Source organism: Trichomonas vaginalis, chromosome IV (assembly GCF_026262505.1).
Source record: "Trichomonas vaginalis G3 chromosome IV, whole genome shotgun sequence".
NCBI classification, from domain to species: domain Eukaryota; phylum Parabasalia; order Trichomonadida; family Trichomonadidae; genus Trichomonas; species Trichomonas vaginalis.
In genome coordinates this window covers 16,462,363-16,486,244 of record NC_067206.1, presented here as the reverse complement: position 1 = coordinate 16,486,244, position 23,882 = coordinate 16,462,363, and the positions used below count along the sequence as shown (strand labels likewise).

Below are 23,882 nucleotides of genomic sequence, written 5' to 3'. Positions count from 1 at the left end.
GCGAATACAGTCACAAATGGTGGCATATAATCTTTACCCAAGCCTGTTGGATTTGTTGTGAAAGTATGGACATGATTTCCTCCTGGTTCAGTTGGTCGAAAAGTCTTTTTTGCTGAATGGTTATAATCTGGAGATAAAACATCATAGCCAGCTTTATAGTCTGAGTTGTATAATGGGTGGTCTCTTAATGAGTGGCTATGGTCGCCAGAAAAGTTTGTAGTTCCTGTATGAGTGTGTGGTGGAAGGTTTGCTTCTTTAATTTTCTTCGAACCTCCTGTTTGCTTTGAATATCTAGCACAGTATAAGAATTTATCTACAATCTGCTTCCACGTACCAAAACCTAAAACTTCTGAAGGATTTGTTGAGTTCATTGACGTATAAATAGAACCAACAGGATATAATGTTTGAAGTATTTCATTTTTCATGCTTGTAATCACATCATTTACTTCCGACTTCTTTGCATAATTTTCATCAACATATGTTTTATCTGCTTTAAGGTCTAAACATCCTGAAACCCATTCTGTATCAGCTTTAACTTTAAAAGTCTCAAATGTCCATTCATGATACCATTCAACCTTTTCTTTAATTTCATTATCTTTTTCATCAACATAAACCAAATTTGCCTTCTTATTTAACTCACTATCCACATATTCCTTATCTGCCTTCTTCATTATGTCGTTTAGGAAACCTTCTATGAATTCCTCATTTAAATTAAATCTTCCAATCTTCAAAACTTTAGGAAATGCATTTAATGCGTAATATCTCTGTTCTTCTGGTGGAATTGATGTTATATCATCCGTTATACCTTTAATTTTAGAATTCATAAATAAAATTTCTTTTATATTTGATATCACTGCACCTCCTTTGCAAACGAATTCGAAATGGTCATTTTTCAATACTATCTCCAAATCTCCATATTTCAACCTTTGCGTTTGTTCTGCCGTCTTTGAATTATATGCATATATGGCGTATGTAATGGTCTGAAGGACCTGGGTGTTTTGTGCCTTAAGTTGTTGTGGTTGCTGTTGTTTAATCATTTATTATGATTTAAAAATAAATATTTAATCCGTTATCTCATCAGCTATTTTTTCTATTTGAAATTGCCATAATATTTCATTCATGAATTCTAAATCACAATCAAATAGGTCAGTTATTCTAAATTTAATATTTGATAAATCTTTTGAATGAAGAATAAATGAATTCCCGGATAATTGAAACGGATATGATAAAGAAAATGTGTTTAAGTTGATGGATAAAATGTTTTGTATTGATGGGTAAGAGTTAGGGTCTAATGTTTGATGTGAAAATCTCATTGGGGTATTAACTTTATCACATTTGATTAAAATGAAATTGGAACCAGTGTCAGAATACAAAACATCCCCAACATCTTTTTCAAAATTTAATATCCCCAACAATGAACGAAGATGAGGAGTACAAAATTTAATTTTCAGCGGAAATTTAATAAGGTTATTTATTTCATCAAGTTCAAAAAGTTTATCAGGTTTTGATTTAAAATTTTCTTCATACCATACGATAAATGATTCATTTAAATAACTTAAAATTGTGTTAATATCCCATTTCGCTATCACATTATTTATATACATATCATACGTTTTTTCAAGGTCTACGACCCCGCCGCTATGTGGCTCATGGTCATCTTTAATAAATGATATATAATCTGAAGGGTCTAAAAGAATGGGATTAAATTTACCACTCACAGAAACGAGAGTAACATTATAAATTCCGCTAACTGTTAAATTTAATTCACAGCTATTATTCGAAATAATATTGATAATTGACATTTTTATTACGATTAAAAATATGGTAAAGCGTTATTTTCCAGTGATAAATAAAACTAAAATAAGATTACCTCAAGAATTCATAAATTCAACGAATAAGAAATTCATTCATGTTATAAATTTTAGTGTTTTCAGAAAATATGAGTCAATGTCATATTCATCAACAGGTTATATTTCACTTCATTCAAATTTAGTTCAATCAAACCCATATAATGACCATTTCATAAGATTTTCAGATGGTATTAAAAATGTAATTGATAGATTAAAATATGAACAGATTGACAATATCGAATTTTTGGAATTTTGGTTTAAATATCCTGATGGAAAAAAGATTGAAGTTAAAGATAAAGCAGATACTATAACAAAAACAATTACAATGACCGATCCAGATAGTGGGGAACAAAAAGAAATAAAACAAACGATAGAAACTGGTGAAAGGTCAATTATTATTGATTATGATTCAAAGGATTATTATTCGATAATGTTAATGCTTGAATATTAAATAGCCTTAACAAAGAATTTTTCAAGTGATATTTTATATTCATCAACTATTTTATTATAAATATCATTATATGTTAAATGAAGTTCAGTTGTTGTTCCGTTCTTTGATATCTTAATTGTGCTAATATCCTTTATAGGATTTATTTTTGCAACTGTTCCGCAGCATGAAACCTCATCATATATGAAAAATTGAATCTTAACGTCTGAATCTTGAACATCACAAAGAATGGCGATAATGTGAATTAATGATTCATAAGGTAAAATAATTAAACCGGATTGGTCAATTAAATTTATTATTGAATCATAATTATTAATTATTATATCACGGTAAATTTTCATTAATTCAGAATTAATGTCTATTTTATATGGGTTCTCGATGTTTGATGAAAGAGGTGGGGGTATGTTGGATAAGTGGGAATTTCAACAGGTTCTTTACCGGGTTCAGATAAAATGATTGGGTCTCCATTCTCATGGTTTTCTTCATTCTCCTCATTCTTCGGTAAGTCACGAGTTAATAAATTTGGTTGAGTTGCTGACCTTGTTAATTCGGGCTAACATTAACTTTAACATTTTGAATAATTCGTGATTTATCATCATTTACGTTATAACCAACCGTAATCTCTGCTTTTGCGTTAGTGTTCTTTTGACTAGTGAAACGTCTTCTCATTTATATTCGAATAAAAAAATATATTTAAACTTTTATTTTGCTGGAACTTTTGAATCTATTATTCCCTGTATTTGTTCATGAAGTTGATTTTTAGCTGTTTCATCGAAATTAATAGACCGAATATATTCATTAATTGCATTCTTATAATCATCTGATTTCTCAAATTTTCTTTTATCTGATTCCTTAACTAAATCATAAGTTAAACCTCGTTGCTGATATAATGGTTTCTTAATTAAATCTTTGAATGCTTGAGATAAAGCACCTGATGCAATTCTTGCTACTATAATTGGTTGGAATTGCTGTTTAAGTTCATCTTTAACATTTGCGAAAACTGGATCGAATAAAGCAACTTTAAAGAATTTCTTAGCTGAAATTTCAGGTCTAATATTTGCATATTGACCATCAAACTGGTTAGAATATCGTGGTAATCCATCCGGTCCCTCTTCAATAGCATTTAATTCTTCATTGAAATAAGAATATGGATTACCACGGTATGAATTAATTGGACCATTTTCACCTTCTCCAATGTATTGTTTAACAGCTTTTCCATTTTCATCAAATTGCATAGGATAACGTTCATTATATGCTTTACGTTTAGGATAATCAGTTATAGTTAATTTATAACCATTTATGACTTTAATATTACCTTGACCATCAGTAACGAAAACTTCATTTATACCATCAGATGTTCCATTTGGACCCGTAATGTCTGCTTCGTGTGCTTCCCAATTTGGACCATGACGTTTGGCATATGCTTGAGCTTCTGGTAATGTTAAAACGTTTCTCATTTGTTTAACATCTTTTTGAAGACCAGCAACAATATGAACTAATTCTTTCATTCCATCAGGAACTTTCATAGTTCTATTATATGCACCCTTTTTGTTTGTCCCTTGTTTTAATGGAACCTGTAGAAGATTTGCATTTCTGTCATGTTTAATTATAAATAAAAAATAAAAATTAATTATAAAAAGTTAATCAAATTTAACACTTCCTTTATTTAAATCAACTATTATTTTTCCATGTTCACCTAATTGCTGATATTGTGTGTAAAGTTCATTAATGCTCATTGGTAAATTCACTTGATAAAGCATAACGTTCAACTGTTGACGACTAAACCCACTGAAAATGAAAAGTGTTGATAGATTTGATTTAATGTTTGTGCTTAATGCTTTGAAGTATTGAACAGCCATGAAGAATGAACACTGAATGTGTCGACATTGAGTTAATAACTGATTAAAATATGATTTCTCATTTGTTATTAGTTTTGATTTCACTGCATCATCTAGAAAAATGAGTGAATGCAAAAATTCTCTATCAAAATTTGAAATAGAAAGTGTTTCAAATAATTCATCCCGTTGTTTATCAATAATTTTATCCTCTAATCCTTGCTTCTTGATTGTATTATATAATTCTTTATACATTAAAAAGTTTTTTAAATAATCTTCTGCTTCTTCTTGTGATAAATAAATAATTGGAATTTTGATTAAATGCTTTAAAGATTCAAATGTATCATCTGAAGGTGAACCTGAACGGTTGATATAAATTAACACATGTGAATGGGGGAAGTGTTAGCAATAATGATAATTTGTTTTAATATCGTTAATGTTTTACCTTTATTTTGTTTACCAATTGCTGCAGTGATTGAATTTAAGTAACATTCAGAATATGGAATTTTCATTAATTTTTCCTTAGATAGAGCATTTCTATTATCACTCAATGCTTCATTAATCATATCATCTACGTATGTATTATATACTCCTGCTAATTCTTCATAAGGGGTGGATGAATTTAAATCCATTTAATCAAAAATAAATTTATAATTTTAAACATTTCTATTCATCAATATTTCATCATATGAACTTCTATACTGTGGTGGTGTACCTGTTGGATGATATTTCAAACCTTCATCCGGTGTCCATGTCCAATATGTAGTCCTAGTAAACCAAACCTGAGGAGGATTTGTCACCTTTGAACAGTAAGTGTCATTTTCACCCTGAATGATTGGATAAGCTTTCACTTGTACTGTAACTTGTGAGTTGAAAGTTTCTAATCCATCAAAGAATATACCCGCTCCATCACGTTGAACTGGAATAGTGCATAAGAATGAAGTTTGGTCTTTCCATGTTCTAGCTAATGGCGTGCCATCATCTGCATTCAGTGGTCTAGTTAATGAGTCCTCGTATTCTTCTGTGCATTCATTCACTCCATCTAAATCAGAAGCTTGAAGCATACGTGTAAAGAATATGTCGCCCACTGTGGTCATCGCTTGATCGGGGAAGTTTCTGGAATCTATAGTGACCTGAAGACCTCGAAGCATTGGATTTTCTAAAACCGTTCTTTGCATTGCATTCTTCGGAAATGTTAACACAACATCTGTAACATTATGAAGAGCGTATGAGAAATCTGAGCTGATACCTTCAGGAGTGATGCAACCTCCATTTAGTGAACGAACGTCAATATGTTGAGCTGGAATCATGAATGGATCTTCCTTACTGAATAAACGTGGTATTGCTTTAACTGATTCTTCAATTAAACCGTATCCTGGTGTAATGCATTTATCCTCTAAAACTTCCATCTTTGTGCATGAAATAATAACGTCATCAACTGTTGCGTCAGCAGATGTAGCGGCTAAGCTTGTAATTAATTTGGCAGGAAGTCCGATTTGTTGGAATTTGCGATCATATTTATAAACATGATTCATAATCTTTTCATAATTTTCATCAGTTATCTTTTCATAAACGTAATTTTGTAAATCAGCAACTCTTAACGGTCAACCTGACAAAATACTAAAGTATCCCTGAAAACATAATATTTAAGAATGATATCACCAAATGATTTAGGATAATCATCGAACGCCTGAAATGCTAACAAATCATTTACCGGAATAATCATATCAAAAGTGACATCAACTTCTTCATTTGCTTTCTTGAAAACTTCTGAAGGGTCAATATATTTACCACATACTGAGTTATCATATTTTTGAACATTATTATATAACGAATGAACAAACTTTTTAACTTTCCTTTCTGATTTTGGTTTATATGTTGCAAATGCGAAAGATTCACGGGCGCAATCCATCTGAAGATAACCGGCATCACCTCTTTCGGTTTCTACTTCTAATTGTTTAAAGCTTTGATTTGATGATTTGTAACCAACGAATAAACGCATGCATTTAAAAGCGGCATCGCATGTGAAAGCTTTATTTGAAACTAGAGTTGCTTTAACTTTGCGTTTAATATATGTGTCACCTAATTGGTTCACATCATGAGCCGGATTTGTAATTCTTAAATGAGTTTGTTTATCATCAAAATATGGAGCATCAGAGTCATAGCATGAACTTTCAAGTTCTCTATAATATCTTCTACCGTCATTCTTTGCGAATATTTCATTTATCTTTTCGAATGAATGAAATACATTTCCATTAATTGGTTTAGTGTTTGGCACCAAATAGTTAGTCGTCATTTATTAATAAATAAAAAATCAAAATTAAAAGATGAAAATGAATTTTTAATTTTAATGAAATAATCAACTATGGCTGCAGGTATATTTAAGAAACTGTGGGATAAAGTAAAAAGAGGAGCGCATAAAGTTTGGGAAACATTGAAGAAGGGAGCAAATTGGATATTTAAGAATAAAGAAGCAATTAGTGACATTGCTGAATCAATAACACCAAAAGCTGCCCCAATAAGAGAAGTTTTAAATAAAGGAGAAAAAGTTTATCAAAGACTTCAACCGATACTAAGATAAAAATAATTTTAAAATAATTTATTTTTCCACTATCTACCTCCTATTTTATTAAGTATTCCTTCAGCAATTCCACCAACCGCGTTACCTGCTTGTGCTCCCATCGCCGGATTACCTGCTTTAGTACCTAATACTCCACCTATGATAGTTCCTGCCGTTTTCGCTACTGGTGCCAAAAAGTTTGCAATGGGTTTAATAATCTTTTTATGAACCCAACCTGCAGCTTTCTTAATTCCATCCCATAATTTTTTAAAGAATCCTGCCGCCATTTCTGATTTAATATTAATTAAAAATATATTTCATCACTTATATTCTAATTTTTATTTAATGATAAATGAAACCAATTTTAAAAATAAATGAAACAGAGGAGGAAGAAATAAATGAAAGTGAAAATGTTCAACAAAAAATAAACGTTGTTAAACCAATTACTGAAATAAAATTTTTTTCATCTGTTGAAGAATTTAATGACTATTATGCTAACAATAAAAAATTATTTGAAGAATTGACAACGTGTAAATTGAATAAAATGTTTAAAGTTGATGGATTCAAAATTTCAAAAATAAAGGGGGTGGTTAGTTTGAAATCTATTCCTCAATCAAGAATCACCTTGTAATGCATGAAAATTCGGTTCAATTCATTTTTGACACTTTACATATCGGATGTATTATCTAAGAATTATATTATAAAATAATAATTTTGTGTTTTATAAGTTTATTTGAAAAAAAAAAGGTAGTGGGGCTTCCAGGCACTTCGTGCCCTCTAGCCCCGGAGAAACTAGAGGAGGAATGATACAAAGACCAGATGAAAAAAATAAAAATATTATAATAAAATTAAATTTTTAGTCTTAAATTGTTTTTTTTATTCGGTATATTCTGAATCTTGAATGTCTTGGAAATTTTCTTCTTCTTCACTCTCTGAGGTGAGGATTTCTTCGACTTCTTCTTCTTCGCTCTCTGAGGTGAGGATTTCTTCGACTTCTTCTTCGCCATTGGGAGCAACAAATCCTGCGATGAAAACTTTGTATATACCTTCTTGAGGAGTCTCTATGATGAAAGTCGTATTGTTGAGGAAATGGAACTCGACATCTTGAACAAATTGGCAACTGCTGTGTGTGAATTTTGCAATTGTGAGAGGCTTTCCTTTATAGCCCTTGGGAAAGCTTGAGATAGTTACTGTTCCTCCATATGGAACTCTGGCAGGAATATCTAAAGCAACAGTTGTTATAACGTGGAAATTGTCTTGAAATTCTGGTAAAGGTTGTATACAATATAACCGTTTTGACTGTCCTGGTTTAGTAAAAAAGTATACGTAAAAGGACCTTTCACCATGTTCATTCAATTCTTCCAAATAATTGTATGAATTTGGATATAAACGGACAAATTCAGCAATTTTAACTTCTTGTAAATGCTTCTGCAAGTTCTTTGGAAACAAGTGAATGAACTGGTCAATAGCTTGCAACGCTATGAGATTGGCAGTAACGGGTAAATATGAAGCAAACATGTCAACAAGTACGCCAGGGTCTTTGATTTCGTTTTCAAGAGGCTGAATGGCATCCATGACAGCTTGAAACATCTCGTTATAATCTCGATTGTCTTCTGAACCCCACTGTTCATTTAACTTATCTAACAATTCTAACCTTTTCTTTGCGTATTTTCTACGAACTTTCTCTGAAAGAGGAGTGTCGCTATCTTGTGTGTCTTGAATTTGAGACTTAAATTGTTTGCTAAAGGCGAGATATCGTGTTTGCGACCTAGTGGTCATTGCAGAATGTGTTTCTGTATGTTCGATTGGATGTGTTTCTGTATTTTCGGGTGGTTGTGTTTCTGTATGTTCGATTGGAGTCTGATTGGTATGAACTTCTTCTGAAAATGCTTCTGTTCCGATAGTTGTTGTTGCCTGACCTGTTGGCTGAGCTGTTTCTTTGTGCAAATGCATATTGTCCAACAAATTGTCTTGAATTGTATGAGGAAGTTGCTTTGGTATTATAGGAGGTCGTAAGGGTTTTGAGAATGGTGAGACATAAGTTGTAGGAACTTTAACTGCAGAGGTAGTCGACGAATTGTTTGCGACACTTTTTCTTCCTTCCATTATGAAAAATGAACTGTTTTTTTTCGGACAACTCATAGAAAAGTTTAAAATAAACGGTTTTTACCAACGGAGACCCCCTCTATTTTTTTATTTTATTTAATAGTTACCGTTGGCAAACCGTTCCATCTCAAATATTGAATGAACTATAAACGTTTTTTGTTTTCTATATATACTTTTTTGTCCAACGGTAAAACTTTTTACACAACGGTTTTTGAGAGTCGTCGCCGTTGACTTTTTGTAGAGCACTCAAAATAGTATAACTTTGTCCGGACAAGTAAGGGTCTATCGTCGCTACAGGAAAAGTTACAGGCGTTCCAAGGAAGTATACTTTGAGAAGCCTTTCCCCTTATAGAATGAGATAGGACGGTTATTTTACAAAACTGACAACACTTTGACCGAGTAGTTTTTTGTGCTGAACAAAAAGTGTCATATAAACATCTGTCAAAAACCGTTTTTTACTTCACTTAAAATGCCACGTAAGCTACGTAAGAATATACGTAAGAGGAAGGGAGCATTGAAACATCCAATAGTAAAACTGACACCACAACAACAGTTGCAACAACAAATATGAATGACCCCACTATGTTGCAACAAATGTCAAGCAACCCTATGCTTTTAAACCGAGTTATTGGTGCACAGAGTGGAGGTTTAAGAGCGGCACTTTTAGCGAAAATGGCAGGCTATGGTGGAGCTGCAGACGGAACAGCTTATAACCCTCAAAGTCAAATGAATTTGAGTTCACTCAAAAATCAAATAACAGATGTCAAAAAGTCAAACATAGACATACAGAAACAAATAAGTGAAAACGAAAAGAAACTAGAATATGACAGACACACAAAGAAACTCAATGAGTTAAACGTAGAGAAAAAGAAGAAAGAAGAACAACTGAAAGAACTAAGTACAGAGGAATATGCGAAAAAAGTGTCAGAAAAAGCAGCAGAAGTAGCAAAAATGGAACAAGATGTTATAAATTTGAAAAACCATACTACTCAATATAAAGTACTGAAAGATGAAGAATAAAACAAAAAGCCTGAAGACAATATTATTGGATAGCGATGAGTATAAAAAAGAAGTTGAAGCAAATGTAAAGGCAGAAAAACTTTTACAGTTGCAAAACCAAACCGTACAGTATGAAAACTTAGCACAAGAAAGTAAAAATAACGACGCAGCCATGCAAAAGGCAATGAAAAGCGCAGAATATATAAAAGCTAATAATGACTGGTTAGATGCCCAAGCCAACGCTAAAGCAGCCCAACTTATAGGGTCAATAAGGACAAAAATACAAGCGGATGAAGACAGTTCAAATGAAGCTTTAATGAATGCTGACTTTAAGAACGCCTTCGAAGCTCTTCATAGTAAGGTGAAACTAGTGAACGACTTCTCATCTGGAAAGAAACTGAAGTCTGAAGGTTTCGACAAAGAGTTAAGAGAAGTAGCACAAAATATGACGAAAATAACAGATGCAGCAACGAGACAGGCAGTTCAAAGTGCCTATGACGCCGTTAGAGCAACTGTTGTGGAAAGTCAAGAAAAAGAGTTACAACAGACCAAAACAGACCTAGTAAATGCTTTCTTAAAAACGAAAAGTCAGGTAGGACATTATGCTGCAGATGGAACATATGTGCCAGCTGGTGGAACTTATATACCAGCTGGTGGAACTTATATACTAGCTAGTGGAACTTATATACCACCAAACCCTCCAAGAGAAGCACCTGCACCAGGACTACCTAAAACATTTACATCGTCACATGGACACAGACACAGGCATGCACCAAAACCAACACAACAACCAACAGTTCAAAATCCAGCACAACAACCAACAGTTCAAAATGCACAAACCAACAGTTCAAAACACTGCACCAAACCAACAGTTCAAAACACTGCACCAACCAACAGTTCAAAACACTGCACCAACAACCACAAACAGAGCAAGGACATAAAAGAAGTAGAGAACAAGGAAACCAAGAATTCTTAAAAATGCTTAAGGAAATTATGGTTACCCAGATACTCTTGACTTTAGTGACAGATATAAAGAAGCTATTAGAAAGTTCAAGGAAGGAAATACTGACCCGAACCTATTTAGCTTTATGGTTCAGCACCAAATGGGATATAATTTCAAACCTGGAAAATACAAGCTCGCTAAGGGATATGATTTAATAGCATATCATCCAAATGACATGGATGAATTTACTCCGAGATATTTGGTGTCAGAGATAAATGATAATTCAACTCTTCATGAAACGCGTAAAAAATAGAGACGGAACGAAAAAGAAAGGTTTATGAGTCGGATGACTTAGATAGGGAACTTGTTAAAAACGGTCTCGGAATATATGAAATGCCAGCAGATGAGGTACAAGAAACTCCACAGGAAGAAGTTCAGATACAACCAGACATGGAAGAAATAGTTCAGCAACAACAGCTAGAAGAGCCTGAAGGAAACGAACAAGTCCCTCCTTTGGAAACTAACTTCACAGAACTAGATGAAGATTTGGAACAGCCGAAAAATCTTGACCCTCAACAAGAGTATGCGGAGAATATGGAATCTTTCCAAGAGTCTAAGAAAAATTCGGCTGACATAGTAGAAGAATATCGAAAAATGTTCGCCGACATACAAAAGACTCCAACATCAGATGAAAATATTCAGCATAGAATGGAAGTACTGAAAGAAAATGTACGCAAATACAATCCTTTTTACTTACGACCATATAACGTTCAATCTTTGGCTGAACTCGGTGAAAATAAAAGGTTAAATTTCAACAAAACATATAGAAATGAAACATTGTTTAAAGTTCATTCAGAACCTAACCAATATGGAAACAAACCTACTTTTGTTTCTGCAGACTATGGAACTACAATGAGATGGGGTCATAAAGCTAATCCGGATAGGTGGTTCATAAACTTACAACCACAATTCCAAGAAGTTGTAGACGCAATGGAAGTGAATGGTGAACCAGATATAGCTGGTATTTTCAGCGCGGCTTTAATGCCATTGAAAGATATGAAATGCAGATATTTTGGACCAGTATGAAATGAACATGGCTGATGGAAATATAACACCTGACGTTCTAGAACATTTATCTCAAAGAACTACACAGAACCATAGAGATGGTATATTTGGTGAAGAGTTTAGAAAGAAAGTTAGGGAGAGAGAAGGAAGAGAACCTATTGTACATGACCTTGCAAACGAAAGTTTGCAAAATGTCATAAAAACTTACTTTGCAGACAATGAACTGAGAAGGGATGAATATTTAAGAAAACTCAAATGGACAGTACCAAATGAAATGTTAGTATTGAAAAACATGTTCCTTGACAAAATAAAACCAACTACAGAAATAAATGACGCAAGACTGAAACATTGGGTAAAAGCTTTCCCATTCACAAAAGATATTATTGGTAACATGGAAAGAAAACCAGAATGGCTACAAAAACATATATTTGGAAACGAGCTTATTCCATATGGACAAGCTCTGTTTGAAGAGCTTGAACCGGAAACTCAGGAAAGAGTCATGCAAACAATACGCGAAGACTCAAATACAAACTATGACAAAATCTTTCTAGGATATAGGTTACCTGAGATGGGCGACCAGAGCCCAAAGGCAAAAAGGACATGGGAAATTTACAACATACTAGGTGAACATGAGGCAAAGATGCAACAACTTGAAGCAGAGGGCAAGTTACCAAAAGCGACACCAAAGAAGAAGAGTAGAACAAAGTGAAAGTAGTGAAGAAGTAACTTCATCTAGTGAAAGTAGTGGCAATGAAGGAAAAAGAAGAGTTAAAAACTCAGTCAGGAAGAAAGTAAAGCTTGGTCGACTATTATGACAATAAATCCAACTATTCTATATTTTTACCCATATGAAATGTACGCCGCTCAGAATATAACGCCAACAGTTTTGGATGCCATGAACGGAAATGTTTCCGAATGGTATAACGAATGCGACAATGCCATTAGAAGGTCAGAAATAGTTCCTGGAACTTACGAATATACAACTGCTGTTTCTTATGGAAACGTAGGTGAGTTTGGAGAAGGTTCTTCAACAACAGTAGATATTGCTTGCGACAGGTTTCATATTATTTCTATTGACAACTCATTCTTATACGTGGAACAAGACATTGAAATAAAACCTTCTGCCAAGTTGTCTGACAAGAAAGGTTGCAATGGAATTTTCTATGTCGGATACCAATATGCTCCAGAAGTTTTCATGGGATATAAGATATATTCTAACTCTGACTTAGTTCAAACAGTAACATGGGCAAACTATGAATGGTTCGCTTTGAGAAACTCAGTACAACCACAAGCTAGAGAACAAACAGACCAGTATGCAACTATTGAGAAAATAAGAAGACTTGACCCTAACGTTCCAGGAGTTTATGTTAACCTTTCTGGTTCAAACTGCTGCACTAACCAAAGTAAAACTGAAACTTAGAGTTCCTTTGTCATCTTTCCTCATCTTCAGGTTTTTAAGATACTTGCCAAACTGGGCAGGAAAAATTTCTATCGAACTTACTCCAAGCAAAAATAACTTAGTCATTGCACCAACACAAGACCCATTCACTATTACAGACGTAAAGGGAACAAATCAAACGTCATTCGCCGATTTTGCAAAGACAAAGTTGACTTAGACTTTGGTTTCTCAAACCAACACTGAAGTAAACTATTATTTCAATGCTGCTGGAACTGCTTGGGACCCAGTTAAGTTCACATGCGAAAAATTTGAATGCAAGAGAATAGAAAGCAGACTTGCAGTCTATATGTTGGACCCAGATATTTCAAATGCTTTAGCTGCCAAATATATTGCAGTTCCACTTATGTTCCCTATACACCAAATATCTGTCAAAGACTTTGCAGGTGAAGTTGGAAACCAAAGTGCTGACCCAGGTGCAAGAACAGATATTGCTTTAACAACTGCAATGAAACATGCAGATACTATGTTTGTACTGTTCAGACGAACTATAAATGACTATTCTTGTTTCTACAACCCTGGTATTAAATATCATATAAACATAGATGGCAAATATTATCCAAGAGAAGAATATTCTACAGTTGAGGATATGAGGTCATACAACTTGACATTAGATGCTATGAACTTTAACAACAACTTCACAACAACCATTAACCCTGAAATGCAAAGTTCTATTATGCCATATGTGAAAGTATGGACTCATACAGGAGGTCAAAAAACTCAATATACAAATGGAGACCGTTCAAACTTTTGGCTTGGCATTCCATTTGCTGACTCAGAAGACTTTATGGGTGGTATTTCAACTGTTGGTACTGTACAAATACAATATACTGGTGACAGAGACGGTCCAGATGAATTGAGAGCAAAGAAGTTTACAAAACCAATAGCACTTTTCACGGAAGATGCTCTTTTGAAGATTCGTTCGATGAAACCTGCTGGGGCTCCTCAGATTGGCATAACGACAGCTTCCATCGAGCAGATTTTGGCAGCAGGTCAGTAAGTTGTTCTTGAACTGACTTCTCTCCGTCAAATATTGACAGTACGCCAGTTTTGACATAATATTGTATTATAAACTTACCTTTAGAAATATCTGTAAGTTTTGAAGTTATATTTTTGTCTGCTTCAAGAACTTTCACCATTTCAGTTATACCAACTTTCTTTGCTTTATGAAAATATTTGGTTCAGCAAAGACTGCTATTCTATAACATTTTCCATTGTTTGTATAAAGAACTATTCTGTCAATGTATTTGTATTGTTTGTGTGTGTAAACTTTGTTCTGCTTCAATTCGAAGAGATATCGAATACGTCCATCTTTTTATTCTAAGTAAAATGTCATTTCCGAAAAATAGAAGCGTAAGTGTTTCAAAAGGTTTAATGGCGGTGGCAGATGTGAAGTTAAATTCACCAACTCAAACAAACAGTCAAAGTGTTGTTGTCAATGTCAAAGACAGAGATGTTGAAGTGGGGAAACCATACGAAGACGAAGATGGTATAACAATTGTTCCTGTAAAAGAACCAACATATCCTGAAGTTAGCAGAGACTTAAGTTCTGTTGCAGATATTCGAAACGACTACCAACAACTGAAAGACAAACTTCAAACTCAGGAGAAGATTTGTCAAGCTTTAGTATAATGTTAAACTTGGTCGAACACAACCCTGTAAAAGTGAACTCATATGTCATTGCACCTCATGAAGTTTTGAAAGAACTATTGAAACTTTTGACAGAGGCAGACGATATAAACATCAAAGAAATAGAACCCGACATTAGTTGCTGTGGTGTTTCATATAATGTCATTGACAAGATATACGTTATGAAAGGAGGTGAAACGTTGAACTTAAAATATAGTTTCCCAGACGTCATAAAAATATTTGACGACCACAACATTTCATTAAAATTTATTTGCTAAGTAAATGGCAGAAGACATAATGGTTTATACTATTACGACTAAAAACCCTGAGTCATATAATTCTATAACAACAAACTTACAAAGTCCTCAAGGACGATATTGTAAACTAACCTTAAACACAATGACGACTAAAGCCTGTTTTGCTCTTTTGACACCAGAAGACTTTATTGTTGTGAATGGTAAAAAATACTCCTTTGAAGATACTTACTCAGATATACCACCAACAGGTTTTGTTGACTTATTTAATACTTTAAGTACGGGTGTAACATGTGCTGCAACTAGAGCAGGTTTCATTATGTTTGGATGTCCGACTGAGTTTACTATAAACGATATGAGCTATAATACAAAACTTATTTCTGGTTTTTACTACCAACAGTTTCCTATAACAGGAAAAGGTGTCATACAAGGAATGTCTATTCCATTGACATTAAGCACACCAATCTTATATATTGTTTCAAACTTAGGTTCAAAGTGTTATTCGAATGTCGACAGAAACTATTATGACCAAAAGATACTTATGCGTATAAACAATACTTTCTCTGCTGGTTTGCCTATTGTTCATTCGAATGCAGAATTTTCAACCTTAGTGAACTCAAACACTTTGGCAAGTATAACGTTGACATTAGTTGACGCAAACTTTGTTCCTGTAAAACTTTTATGTCCTATGTATTTGTCAATGACGGCAGAAAGTTTCGAATTGGAAGATGCAACTGGTGAAAGTATTGTATTACAAGAACAACTTCAACAACAAATAGCTCAAGAACAACAAATGCAACAAATGCAACAACAAAGTCAAGAATAAAAAAAATATTTTTTTTTATTTTTATAAAAATGTACAGAATAGATGTTTCAGATTTTTATGACTTCCAAGCATTCAGAAATATGTGTCCATTTCGAGACTATAACAAAGCAGTCGAGAATTTGAAACGTTTAGTCATTTATGTCGACTCTGCCCCAGAATGTTATGTTATGAAAGAATGGGATGTAGTCTTTAACAAACCAAAGCACAATAGTTTCAGAACAAGAATGTAGACAGAAACTTAAGAAAATAAAAGTCGTACAAGTTGGCATGAAGATGTTAGATGCTTGGGATATCTTATTGTCAAAGTTAGAAGATTTTTCAGTTCGAGGTATAAAGTTCTATACACCTTCTCCAAACTTCTATTCTATCTTCACTGGATATAAATATGAACAAGTAGAATGGAAAGAAAAATTATAGAAGCTTGGTTAGACCATGTCAAAGAAATTATATGCAATGGAAACGAAAAGGTTTATGAGTATATCTTATGTTGGTTTGCAAACATCTTACAACATCCAAGTGCTAAAAATGAAACTGCTCTCATTATAATTGGAAAACAAGGAACAGGTAAGAACACTTCTTTACAGATATTTTGTGCAAACTGTTAGAAGGTTATTCGAACCCTAATATGACAAACTTAGAAAACATCTGTGGCAAATTTAACTCCTCAATAGAGAATATGAAACTTATAGTTTGCAATGAACTTCAAAGTATAGATACAACAAAAGTTTTGAACTCAGATGCTTTGAAGAGTCTTATAACAGACAAAGTTGGAGTTGTTGAAAGAAAGTATAAAGACCAAAGAGTTTGTGAAAATGTTGCAAACTTCATTATGGTTTCAAACAATGCTGTTCCGATGAAGTTAGAAAGTTCTGACAGAAGATATGTAGTTGTCAGAACGTCAGATTCTCATATGCAAGATACAGAATATTTTGACGACTTAGCAGAAACTTTGACATCTGACTTTTACAACCACTTGTTCTCATATTTTATGACATTAGATATTTCTAAGTTCAATCCAAGACAAATTCCACATACCGAAGAGAGACAAACATTGTTAGAAGCAAACAAGAGTGTATATGAACTGTTCATAGATGAAACTGACTTTGTGTTTAGATGAAAGGTCATTGTACGATTCGTATAAACAATATTGTCAAGAATATGGTTATATGGCAGCGTCTAAACGACATTCTTGGCAAATGTCAAAAGTCTTTTAGAGTACAGAATGGTGTATATACAAAGAAAAATTTTTTGAGTAAATTTTAAAAAAAATATTTTTTTATCCGATAGAAAAGATGGCAAAATTCATCTCAGTAAACAAGTACATGTCAGGACTTAAAGAAGAACTAGACCCATTCACATATTTGAATGTTTACTTCTACCATTTTGAAAAGTCTTCATTCAGCAAAGTTTGGAACATCGAACCAGTTAAGTTTGCTATTGTGACTAAAAATGGTGCGAAATTTGAAGACTTAGACATAGAAGGTTTGTTAACAGTCAAAGAAAGTTTTGACAGAAGGTTTCAAACCTTAAAGAAGGCAAAGCATACAAACTTGTTATACCTTATGAACCAAAGAAAGCAGACGACTATGAATATTATGAGTCTAAAGTTGTAGAAGTTCAAGGTAAATTGGGTAAAAAGATTTTAGAGTCTAAGCCAGTGTTTGCTCCTAAAGAGGAAGAGAACATTGACATTGACCCAGAAATGTTCTAAAAATAAAATTTTATTTTTACATGTCAAATTTCTTTTTCTCTGGAACTGGTTCAGGTTCTTTCTTCTCTTCTTCTACTTTCTTTTCTTTCTTTTCTTTCTTCTTCTTTTCTGGTGGAGTTATGTCAAATTTGGCGCAAATATTTATGTAAAAGTTCTTTGTCCTTTAATAGCTCATCTATTCTGTTTTCTATTTCATCTTCAAGAACAGCGCATGTGTCTTCTTTGCATTCTAAGAACTTTTGTTGGACTTCATCTCTCCAAGAGGCGTCATCTCTGTCAACAAGTCTGTCATTGACAAATTTTAAGACTGCTCTGCTTAATGTTTTATGGTTCTTGTCATATTCCCAGAAACAGAACTTTAGAACAAATTCACCTTTCTTGTTTACACTATGTAAGATTTTATGGTCGACAGATGTTTTGCTGTCGAAAAGCTTGTCTCGAATATAGATAGCGAAATCGCTAGACATTTTCTAAAAGATAAAAATTTTAATTTTTCTAAAAATATGTTAGAAAAAAAGTTTGCTGACATTGACAAGAAATTTGAGAATGTTTTAAACAAGAACAAGAGGAAGTTAGAAAATGCTCAGATAAAGCCTATACATGACAAGTTCTTATTTGCTCAGAATGGTATAACAGGTCTAATTGCACCACCTGGGTCGGGTAAGACTTTCACTTATCTTAAAATGGCTGCACAACAACAAGAACTAGATGAGAAGAACCCATTCTATGAGTTAGTTGTTATTTGTAGTACTTCTGGTCAATTTGACCAAACCGTCAATTCGTTCAAAGATATTATAAAGAAGTCTAAGTTAGTATGTATAAAGGATACTGAGTTGTTAGATTGGATAAAGAAGTACCAAAGAAGAGTTTTGAAGTATAATGCTATAAATGAGTATATAAATTCTAAGTTTAAAGACCCAAATGAGGAAATGCAGAGAATATTAGAGAAGAAACACTTCAGAAACAAACAGAAAGAGATAGAATACATTTCGAAGAAATTGCAATCTTACGATTGGAAGACTTACCCTCATAGATGTCTTCTTATCTTAGATGACTTTGCTTCTCATCCTTTGTTAAAGAACAGAGAACAAGATATGTGTCGAATTCTTAAGAAGCTCAGACACTTTAACATCTCAGTCGTATATGTGTACAGACAGCAAAGAGTTTAAGTAAGGATGTAAAAGAATACTTACTGACATTATACTTTTCCCGGATTGTCCGAAGACGATTTCATGGAACTTATGAAAGAGTCCATGGCAGGTAAGTTTGACAGATATGAACTATGGGAGAAGTATAAAGTCATACAAGACCCTCATACTTCTTTCAGAATTCATATCTACGCAAACAAAGTTCAAATTGTAAAAAGTCAAGCTTGAAAAATCTAAGTGTTTAGTCTTAGTAAGATGGTAGCTTCTTAAAGCATATGCCGTCCTTGAGTTTTAGGTACGTGAAGAGAAGTACAATGAATTCAATTACGAGTACAATTGCAATGACAACTAAGGCAACTATTTTTGTCTTTTGCCAGCAAGGGTACTTCTTCTCTTCCAATGGTTCGGCAGAACTATACTCACTCATGAGAAATGTCAAAACGGTTTAATAGAAAAAGTGTCATTTACCCTACTTGTTTGAAGTTGTCAAAATACTCTGTTATTTTTCACTGTTTTCATAGAGTTTTGGCGACTGGGGTTTTTTACTTACTCGCTGTTCTTCACTGTTTTCGTACGGAATCTCTTCTCTCGGTTTTCCGAGGGAAGCAAGCATATGAGGAAATTCATGAAATTTGGTCATTTTTCAGCAAAAATAATGTTTAGGTGAAGAGGTGAGATCTCACCTGTTTTTTCACCTAATTTTTCACCTCTTTTTTTCACAACCGTTTTACATGGTAAACGTTATTTTTACATTATGACACGAAGTGAAGGTTTGCACTTCGTCAAATTTATAAAAAATTAGCGTTATTTTTACATTATGACACGAAGTGAAGATTTGCACTTCGTCAAATTTATAAAAAATTAGCGTTATTTTTACATTATGACACGAAGTGAAGATTTGCACTTCGTCAAATTTTATAAAAAATTAGCGTTATTTTTACATTATGACACGAAGTGAAGATTTGCAACTTCGTCAAATTTTATAAAAAATTAGCGTTATTTTCTGACTTTCACAAAAGACCAAAATAAACGCTTTACATGTATTTTTCAGCAACTTCGTCAAATAATTTTAATAGCTTTATCTATCTCATCTACTTCAAACGTTTCTTTACCTTTTATGGGAGCACCATACATTTTCTCAAACTTTTCAAGTAGTTCTGTTTCTGCAGCTCTCATATCATTAGCAAACACAACCTTGACTCTATTGACTGTACTGTCATATCTTTGAGTTATATTATAATGTTCTTCCTAATCTTAATAATCTCTTTGTATTGAAGTCCTTCGGTTTCTGAACGATGTAAAGTAAGCCTTCACTGCAACGTTCCGTATCGAATGAACCATATGTTATGAAGTTATATCCAACAACTGGGTCTAACCATAACAAAACTATTGGTATAAGACTTTTGTCGATGAGATATGCTGTAGTTCCATAGAATCTTATCGATATCATAAGCTCAGGATTTCTTGTCAAAATTTTCTGACTAGAAGCATTTCTAACCCAGTCCTTTGTTTTCTTTCCAGATGGAGATATAATGTCTGACAAAGAATATTTGTTGTATTTCTTTGAGTATCTTACGTTTAAAGCACCTATTCTAACCACTTTGGTGTCATTGTCTATCTTTCTAACTGTTTCAAACTCAATGTTTGTCATATATGTTCTTACATACAAAATAAAAAAATAAATAAAAATAAAACTAACTTTATTTTTTCTGTCTTAAGGAAACTCATGAAATTTGTGCTGAATTCAGCAAAAATATATTTTAGGGTAGATGGTTAGATCTCACCTGTTTTCTCACCTGTTTTCTAACATGGTCTAAAACACACAAAACTCATGAAATTTGTGCTGAATTCAGCAAAAATATATTTTAGGGTAGATGGTTAGATCTCACCTGTTTTCTCACCTCTTTTTTTCACAAGCGTTTTACATGAATTGTACGATGTATATTTGAAATCCTAAACAGTTTTGTAGCTTCTATTTCTTCTTTTAGTACATCGAATGTTTTAACAATGCCGAAAGTTTCTTTATATTTCTTCTTGACGTCAGATAGAAGGAAATCTTCTGCTGTTGGATAGTTTTTGTCAAGACTTCATTGTAAATGACCAAAAATAAAGTTTATGTTAGCATGTTAGATCTCACCTGTTTTCTCACCTGTTTTCTAACATGGTCTAAAACACACAAAACTCATGAAATTTCATACGGAATTCAGCAAAAATAAAGTTTATGTTAACATGTTAGATCTAACCTGTTTTCTCACTTGTTTTCTCACATAACTATTTACAAGCGTTTTACATGGTATATGTTGCGATGGTTCATGACTTTAAACAGTTTTGTAGCTTCTATTGCTTCTTTTAGTACATCGAATGTTTTAACTATGCCGAAGGTTTCTTTATATTTCTTCTTGACGTCAGATAGAAGGAAATCTTCTGCTGTTGGATAGTTTTTGTTCAGAAATTCTAACATGTCCATTTTATCTTCTGCTGGTTTTTCTGCTTCTTTCTTTAAGTCTGCATAGTCGTTTCTCATACGTTCTATCTCTTTGACGGAGTAGTTATATTTCCTCATTGCTGCTTTACATTTAGAACATTGCGGGTTCATTTTTGCGTTATATTCTGAAATAAAACCAGCTAAAACAACTAAAGCGTCAATTGCTCTCTTCATCTCAAACATAGCGGGTCTTATTTGTTTGTTCATACTTTGCCTCTTCTATCTTTATCTCTTATCTGCCATACACATTCAGCAACTAACGAAACAAAGTTGTCGTAGGTCTTAAATTCTTCAGATTTATATATGTCAGAAACATTCTTATATACCATGTCGCAATCTTTGTCCATAACCTTATGGTTGCAATGAAATCCTAGAAACTCATAGTTTACCTTTCGTATGAACTTCTTTATTTCTACTGAGTCAGTTGCTTTGACTTCAATTTCATCGAATTCAGGAATAGTGAGTTTTTGTTGTTGGATTTCAGGTAGTTTGGGTAAATGGTCGATGAGGTCCTCCATTTCATAAAGATACTGTTCATTTGTTTCATCTTTCGCACTACAGTCTAAATTACATGTTAAAAGTTCTTGCTTTATCTTCTGGATTTCTGTTTCAAAAGTATATGAAGAAGGAATGAAGCTTTTCATCTCTACTAACATTGACGTAGGATTCATGACTAAAGAGTTTGGTGCTGTTGTTTGAATTGTTGTTGTGCCGATTGTTGAAATCATATCTTTTATACAAAATAAAAAAAATAAAAAAAATAAAACTAACTTTATTTTTTATTTCGGGAAAATTCATGAAAATTCAAGAGGTGAAAAAAGAGGTGAAAAAACAGGTGAGATCTCACATTCTAACATAAACTTTATTTTTGGTGTAAATTTCATGATTTTCGAGAGTTTTAGACCATGTTAGAAAACAGGTGAGAAAACAGGTGAGATCTAACATTCTAACATAAACTTTATTTTTGCTGAATTCAGCAACAAAATGAACGAGGTCAGGATGTATGTAAATACCTTTGAATTCATTCATAACACCCTTAGTAAGCTCATAAAATGCTTGTTTTGAGGTCGAGCCACTTTTGGCTCCACCGTATTCTTTCAACCAAAACTCAAGAATTTCCTGCATGAATTTTGTATAAAAAGCAACCGTCGGAATTCAGACTGTTGCTATATTCTTCACAAAACATTTACGCTCATTACGATGAAGAAGTCTTGACAAAACATGTACGATGAAGTCATGACAAAACATATACGAAGAAGTCTTGACAAAACATTTACGATGAAATCATGACAAAACATTTACGCTCATTACGATGAAGAAGTCTTGACAAAAACATGTACGATGAAGTCATGACAAAACATATACGAAGAAGTCTTGACAAAACATTTACGATGAAATCATGAAAACATTTACGCTCATTACGATGAAGAAGTCATGAAAATTCAAGAGGTTAGAAAACGTGTTAGAAAACGTGTTAGATCTAACCATCTACCCGACATTCTCGTCAAATACAAAAAAATGAAAAAATGACACTTTTTCATTAGATAACTGTTATTTTTTGACGAAGTGAAGATTGACACTTCGTCAAAAAAATCCCTGAAATCATATCTTTTATACAAAAAAATACAAAAAATGACACTTTTTCATTAGATAACTGTTATTTTTTGATGAAGTGAAGATTGACACTTCGTCAAAAAAATCCCTGAAATCATATCTTTTATACAAAAAAATACAAAAAATGACACTTTTTCATTAGATAACTGTTATTTTTTGACGAAGTGAAGATTGACACTTCGTCAAAAAAATCCCTGAAATCATATCTTTTATACAAAAAAATACAAAATAAAACTAACTTTATTTTTTCTATCTTAAGGAAATTCATGAAAATTCATGAGGTTAGAAAACAGGTGAGAAAACAGGTTAGATCTAACCATCTACCCTAAATTATATTTTTGGGTCCTTTACACTCATTACGATGAAGTCTTGACAAAACATTTACGAAGAAGTCTTGACAAAACATTTACGAAGAAGTCATGAAAATTCAAGAGGTTAGAAAACGTGTTAGAAAACATGTTAGATCTAACATGTTAACATAAATTATATTTTTGGTTCGGGAACAACTTTCTCTCAATTGGAGCTGTGGCATACTCTTTGCGTAAACGGTTCAGACCTTCTTCGAACTCTTGGTCTCTCTTCGATTTGGATTGAGATTGGAATTGCTGGGGTGGAGCTTGCTGGAACATCCATGGGTTGGGGAAGTAAGGCATAGGCTGAGGAGGGTAGTTCGGGAAGCCTTGTGGTGGGTAGTAACCTTGAGGTGGAAATTGGTAGAAATTCGGAGGTACTTGCTGGAACTGAGGTTGCTGAGGAGACTGTTGTGGTTCTTTAGGTTCCTCTGGTTTGGGAATGGACTGGGTTGGTGGGACGTGGGACATTCGTTTGTGTCCTGTCGGAAGGAAGAACTTTTCCTGTCAGAAGGAAGAACTTTTCCTGTCGGAAGGAAATTTTTTTCCCTTTGTCCGGAAAATTTTTTCCTGTCGGATGGAAAATTTTTTCCTGTCGGAAGG

General features: G+C 33.3%; 8 protein-coding genes and 5 pseudogenes across 13 annotated transcripts, besides 2 other annotated features; 7 read left to right on the top strand and 6 right to left on the bottom strand.

Annotated features, from left to right (window-relative positions):
• Positions 1-4,639: part of a mobile genetic element that runs on past the window's edge.
• TVAGG3_0106240 (uncharacterized protein) lies at positions 3,000-3,824 on the bottom strand (the record flags this gene model as incomplete). Its single annotated transcript, XM_051222970.1, has 1 exon — positions 3,000-3,824. One exon carries the CDS (start codon positions 3,822-3,824, stop codon positions 3,000-3,002), a length of 825 nt encoding a protein of 274 aa, XP_051107956.1.
• A 150-nt stretch (positions 4,640-4,789) lies between the features above and the next one.
• TVAGG3_0106220 (uncharacterized protein) lies at positions 4,790-5,668 on the bottom strand (the record flags this gene model as incomplete). Its single annotated transcript, XM_051222969.1, has 1 exon — positions 4,790-5,668. One exon carries the CDS (start codon positions 5,666-5,668, stop codon positions 4,790-4,792), a length of 879 nt encoding a protein of 292 aa, XP_051107955.1.
• An 830-nt stretch (positions 5,669-6,498) lies between these two features.
• Positions 6,499-6,714, top strand: TVAGG3_0106210 (uncharacterized protein; the record flags this gene model as incomplete). The annotated part of the gene is made up of 1 exon (XM_051222968.1): positions 6,499-6,714. One exon carries the CDS (start codon positions 6,499-6,501, stop codon positions 6,712-6,714), a length of 216 nt encoding a protein of 71 aa, XP_051107954.1.
• Positions 6,715-7,569: 855 nt separating this feature from the next.
• Positions 7,570-8,178, bottom strand: TVAGG3_0106200 (attachment subunit-related family; the record flags this gene model as incomplete). The annotated part of the gene is made up of 1 exon (XM_051222967.1): positions 7,570-8,178. A coding segment is annotated over one exon (609 nt), but the record flags the coding sequence as incomplete, so codon positions are not given.
• A 1,090-nt stretch (positions 8,179-9,268) lies between these two features.
• Positions 9,269-11,728, top strand: TVAGG3_0106190 (annotated as a pseudogene). Its single transcript has one exon. A coding segment is annotated over exon 1 (2,460 nt).
• Positions 11,729-11,891: 163 nt separating this feature from the next.
• Positions 11,892-12,515, top strand: TVAGG3_0106180 (protein of unknown function, DUF4106 family; the record flags this gene model as incomplete). The annotated part of the gene is made up of 1 exon (XM_051222966.1): positions 11,892-12,515. A coding segment is annotated over one exon (624 nt), but the record flags the coding sequence as incomplete, so codon positions are not given.
• A 697-nt stretch (positions 12,516-13,212) lies between these two features.
• Positions 13,213-23,882: part of a mobile genetic element that runs on past the window's edge.
• TVAGG3_0106170 (protein of unknown function, DUF4106 family) lies at positions 13,852-14,262 on the top strand (the record flags this gene model as incomplete). Its single annotated transcript, XM_051222965.1, has 1 exon — positions 13,852-14,262. The coding sequence occupies one exon, from the start codon at positions 13,852-13,854 to the stop codon at positions 14,260-14,262; it is 411 nt and encodes a 136-aa protein (XP_051107951.1).
• Positions 15,174-15,971, top strand: TVAGG3_0106160 (uncharacterized protein; the record flags this gene model as incomplete). Its single annotated transcript, XM_051222964.1, has 1 exon — positions 15,174-15,971. One exon carries the CDS (start codon positions 15,174-15,176, stop codon positions 15,969-15,971), a length of 798 nt encoding a protein of 265 aa, XP_051107950.1.
• TVAGG3_0106150 lies at positions 17,294-17,654 on the top strand (annotated as a pseudogene). Its single transcript has one exon. A coding segment is annotated over exon 1 (361 nt).
• On the bottom strand, positions 17,699-18,149 carry TVAGG3_0106140 (annotated as a pseudogene). The gene has a single exon. A coding segment is annotated over exon 1 (451 nt).
• Positions 18,186-18,859, top strand: TVAGG3_0106130 (annotated as a pseudogene). The gene has a single exon. A coding segment is annotated over exon 1 (674 nt).
• On the bottom strand, positions 21,106-21,662 carry TVAGG3_0106120 (annotated as a pseudogene). Its single transcript has one exon. A coding segment is annotated over exon 1 (557 nt).
• On the bottom strand, positions 23,403-23,750 carry TVAGG3_0106110 (uncharacterized protein; the record flags this gene model as incomplete). The annotated part of the gene is made up of 1 exon (XM_001296607.2): positions 23,403-23,750. The coding sequence occupies one exon, from the start codon at positions 23,748-23,750 to the stop codon at positions 23,403-23,405; it is 348 nt and encodes a 115-aa protein (XP_001296608.2).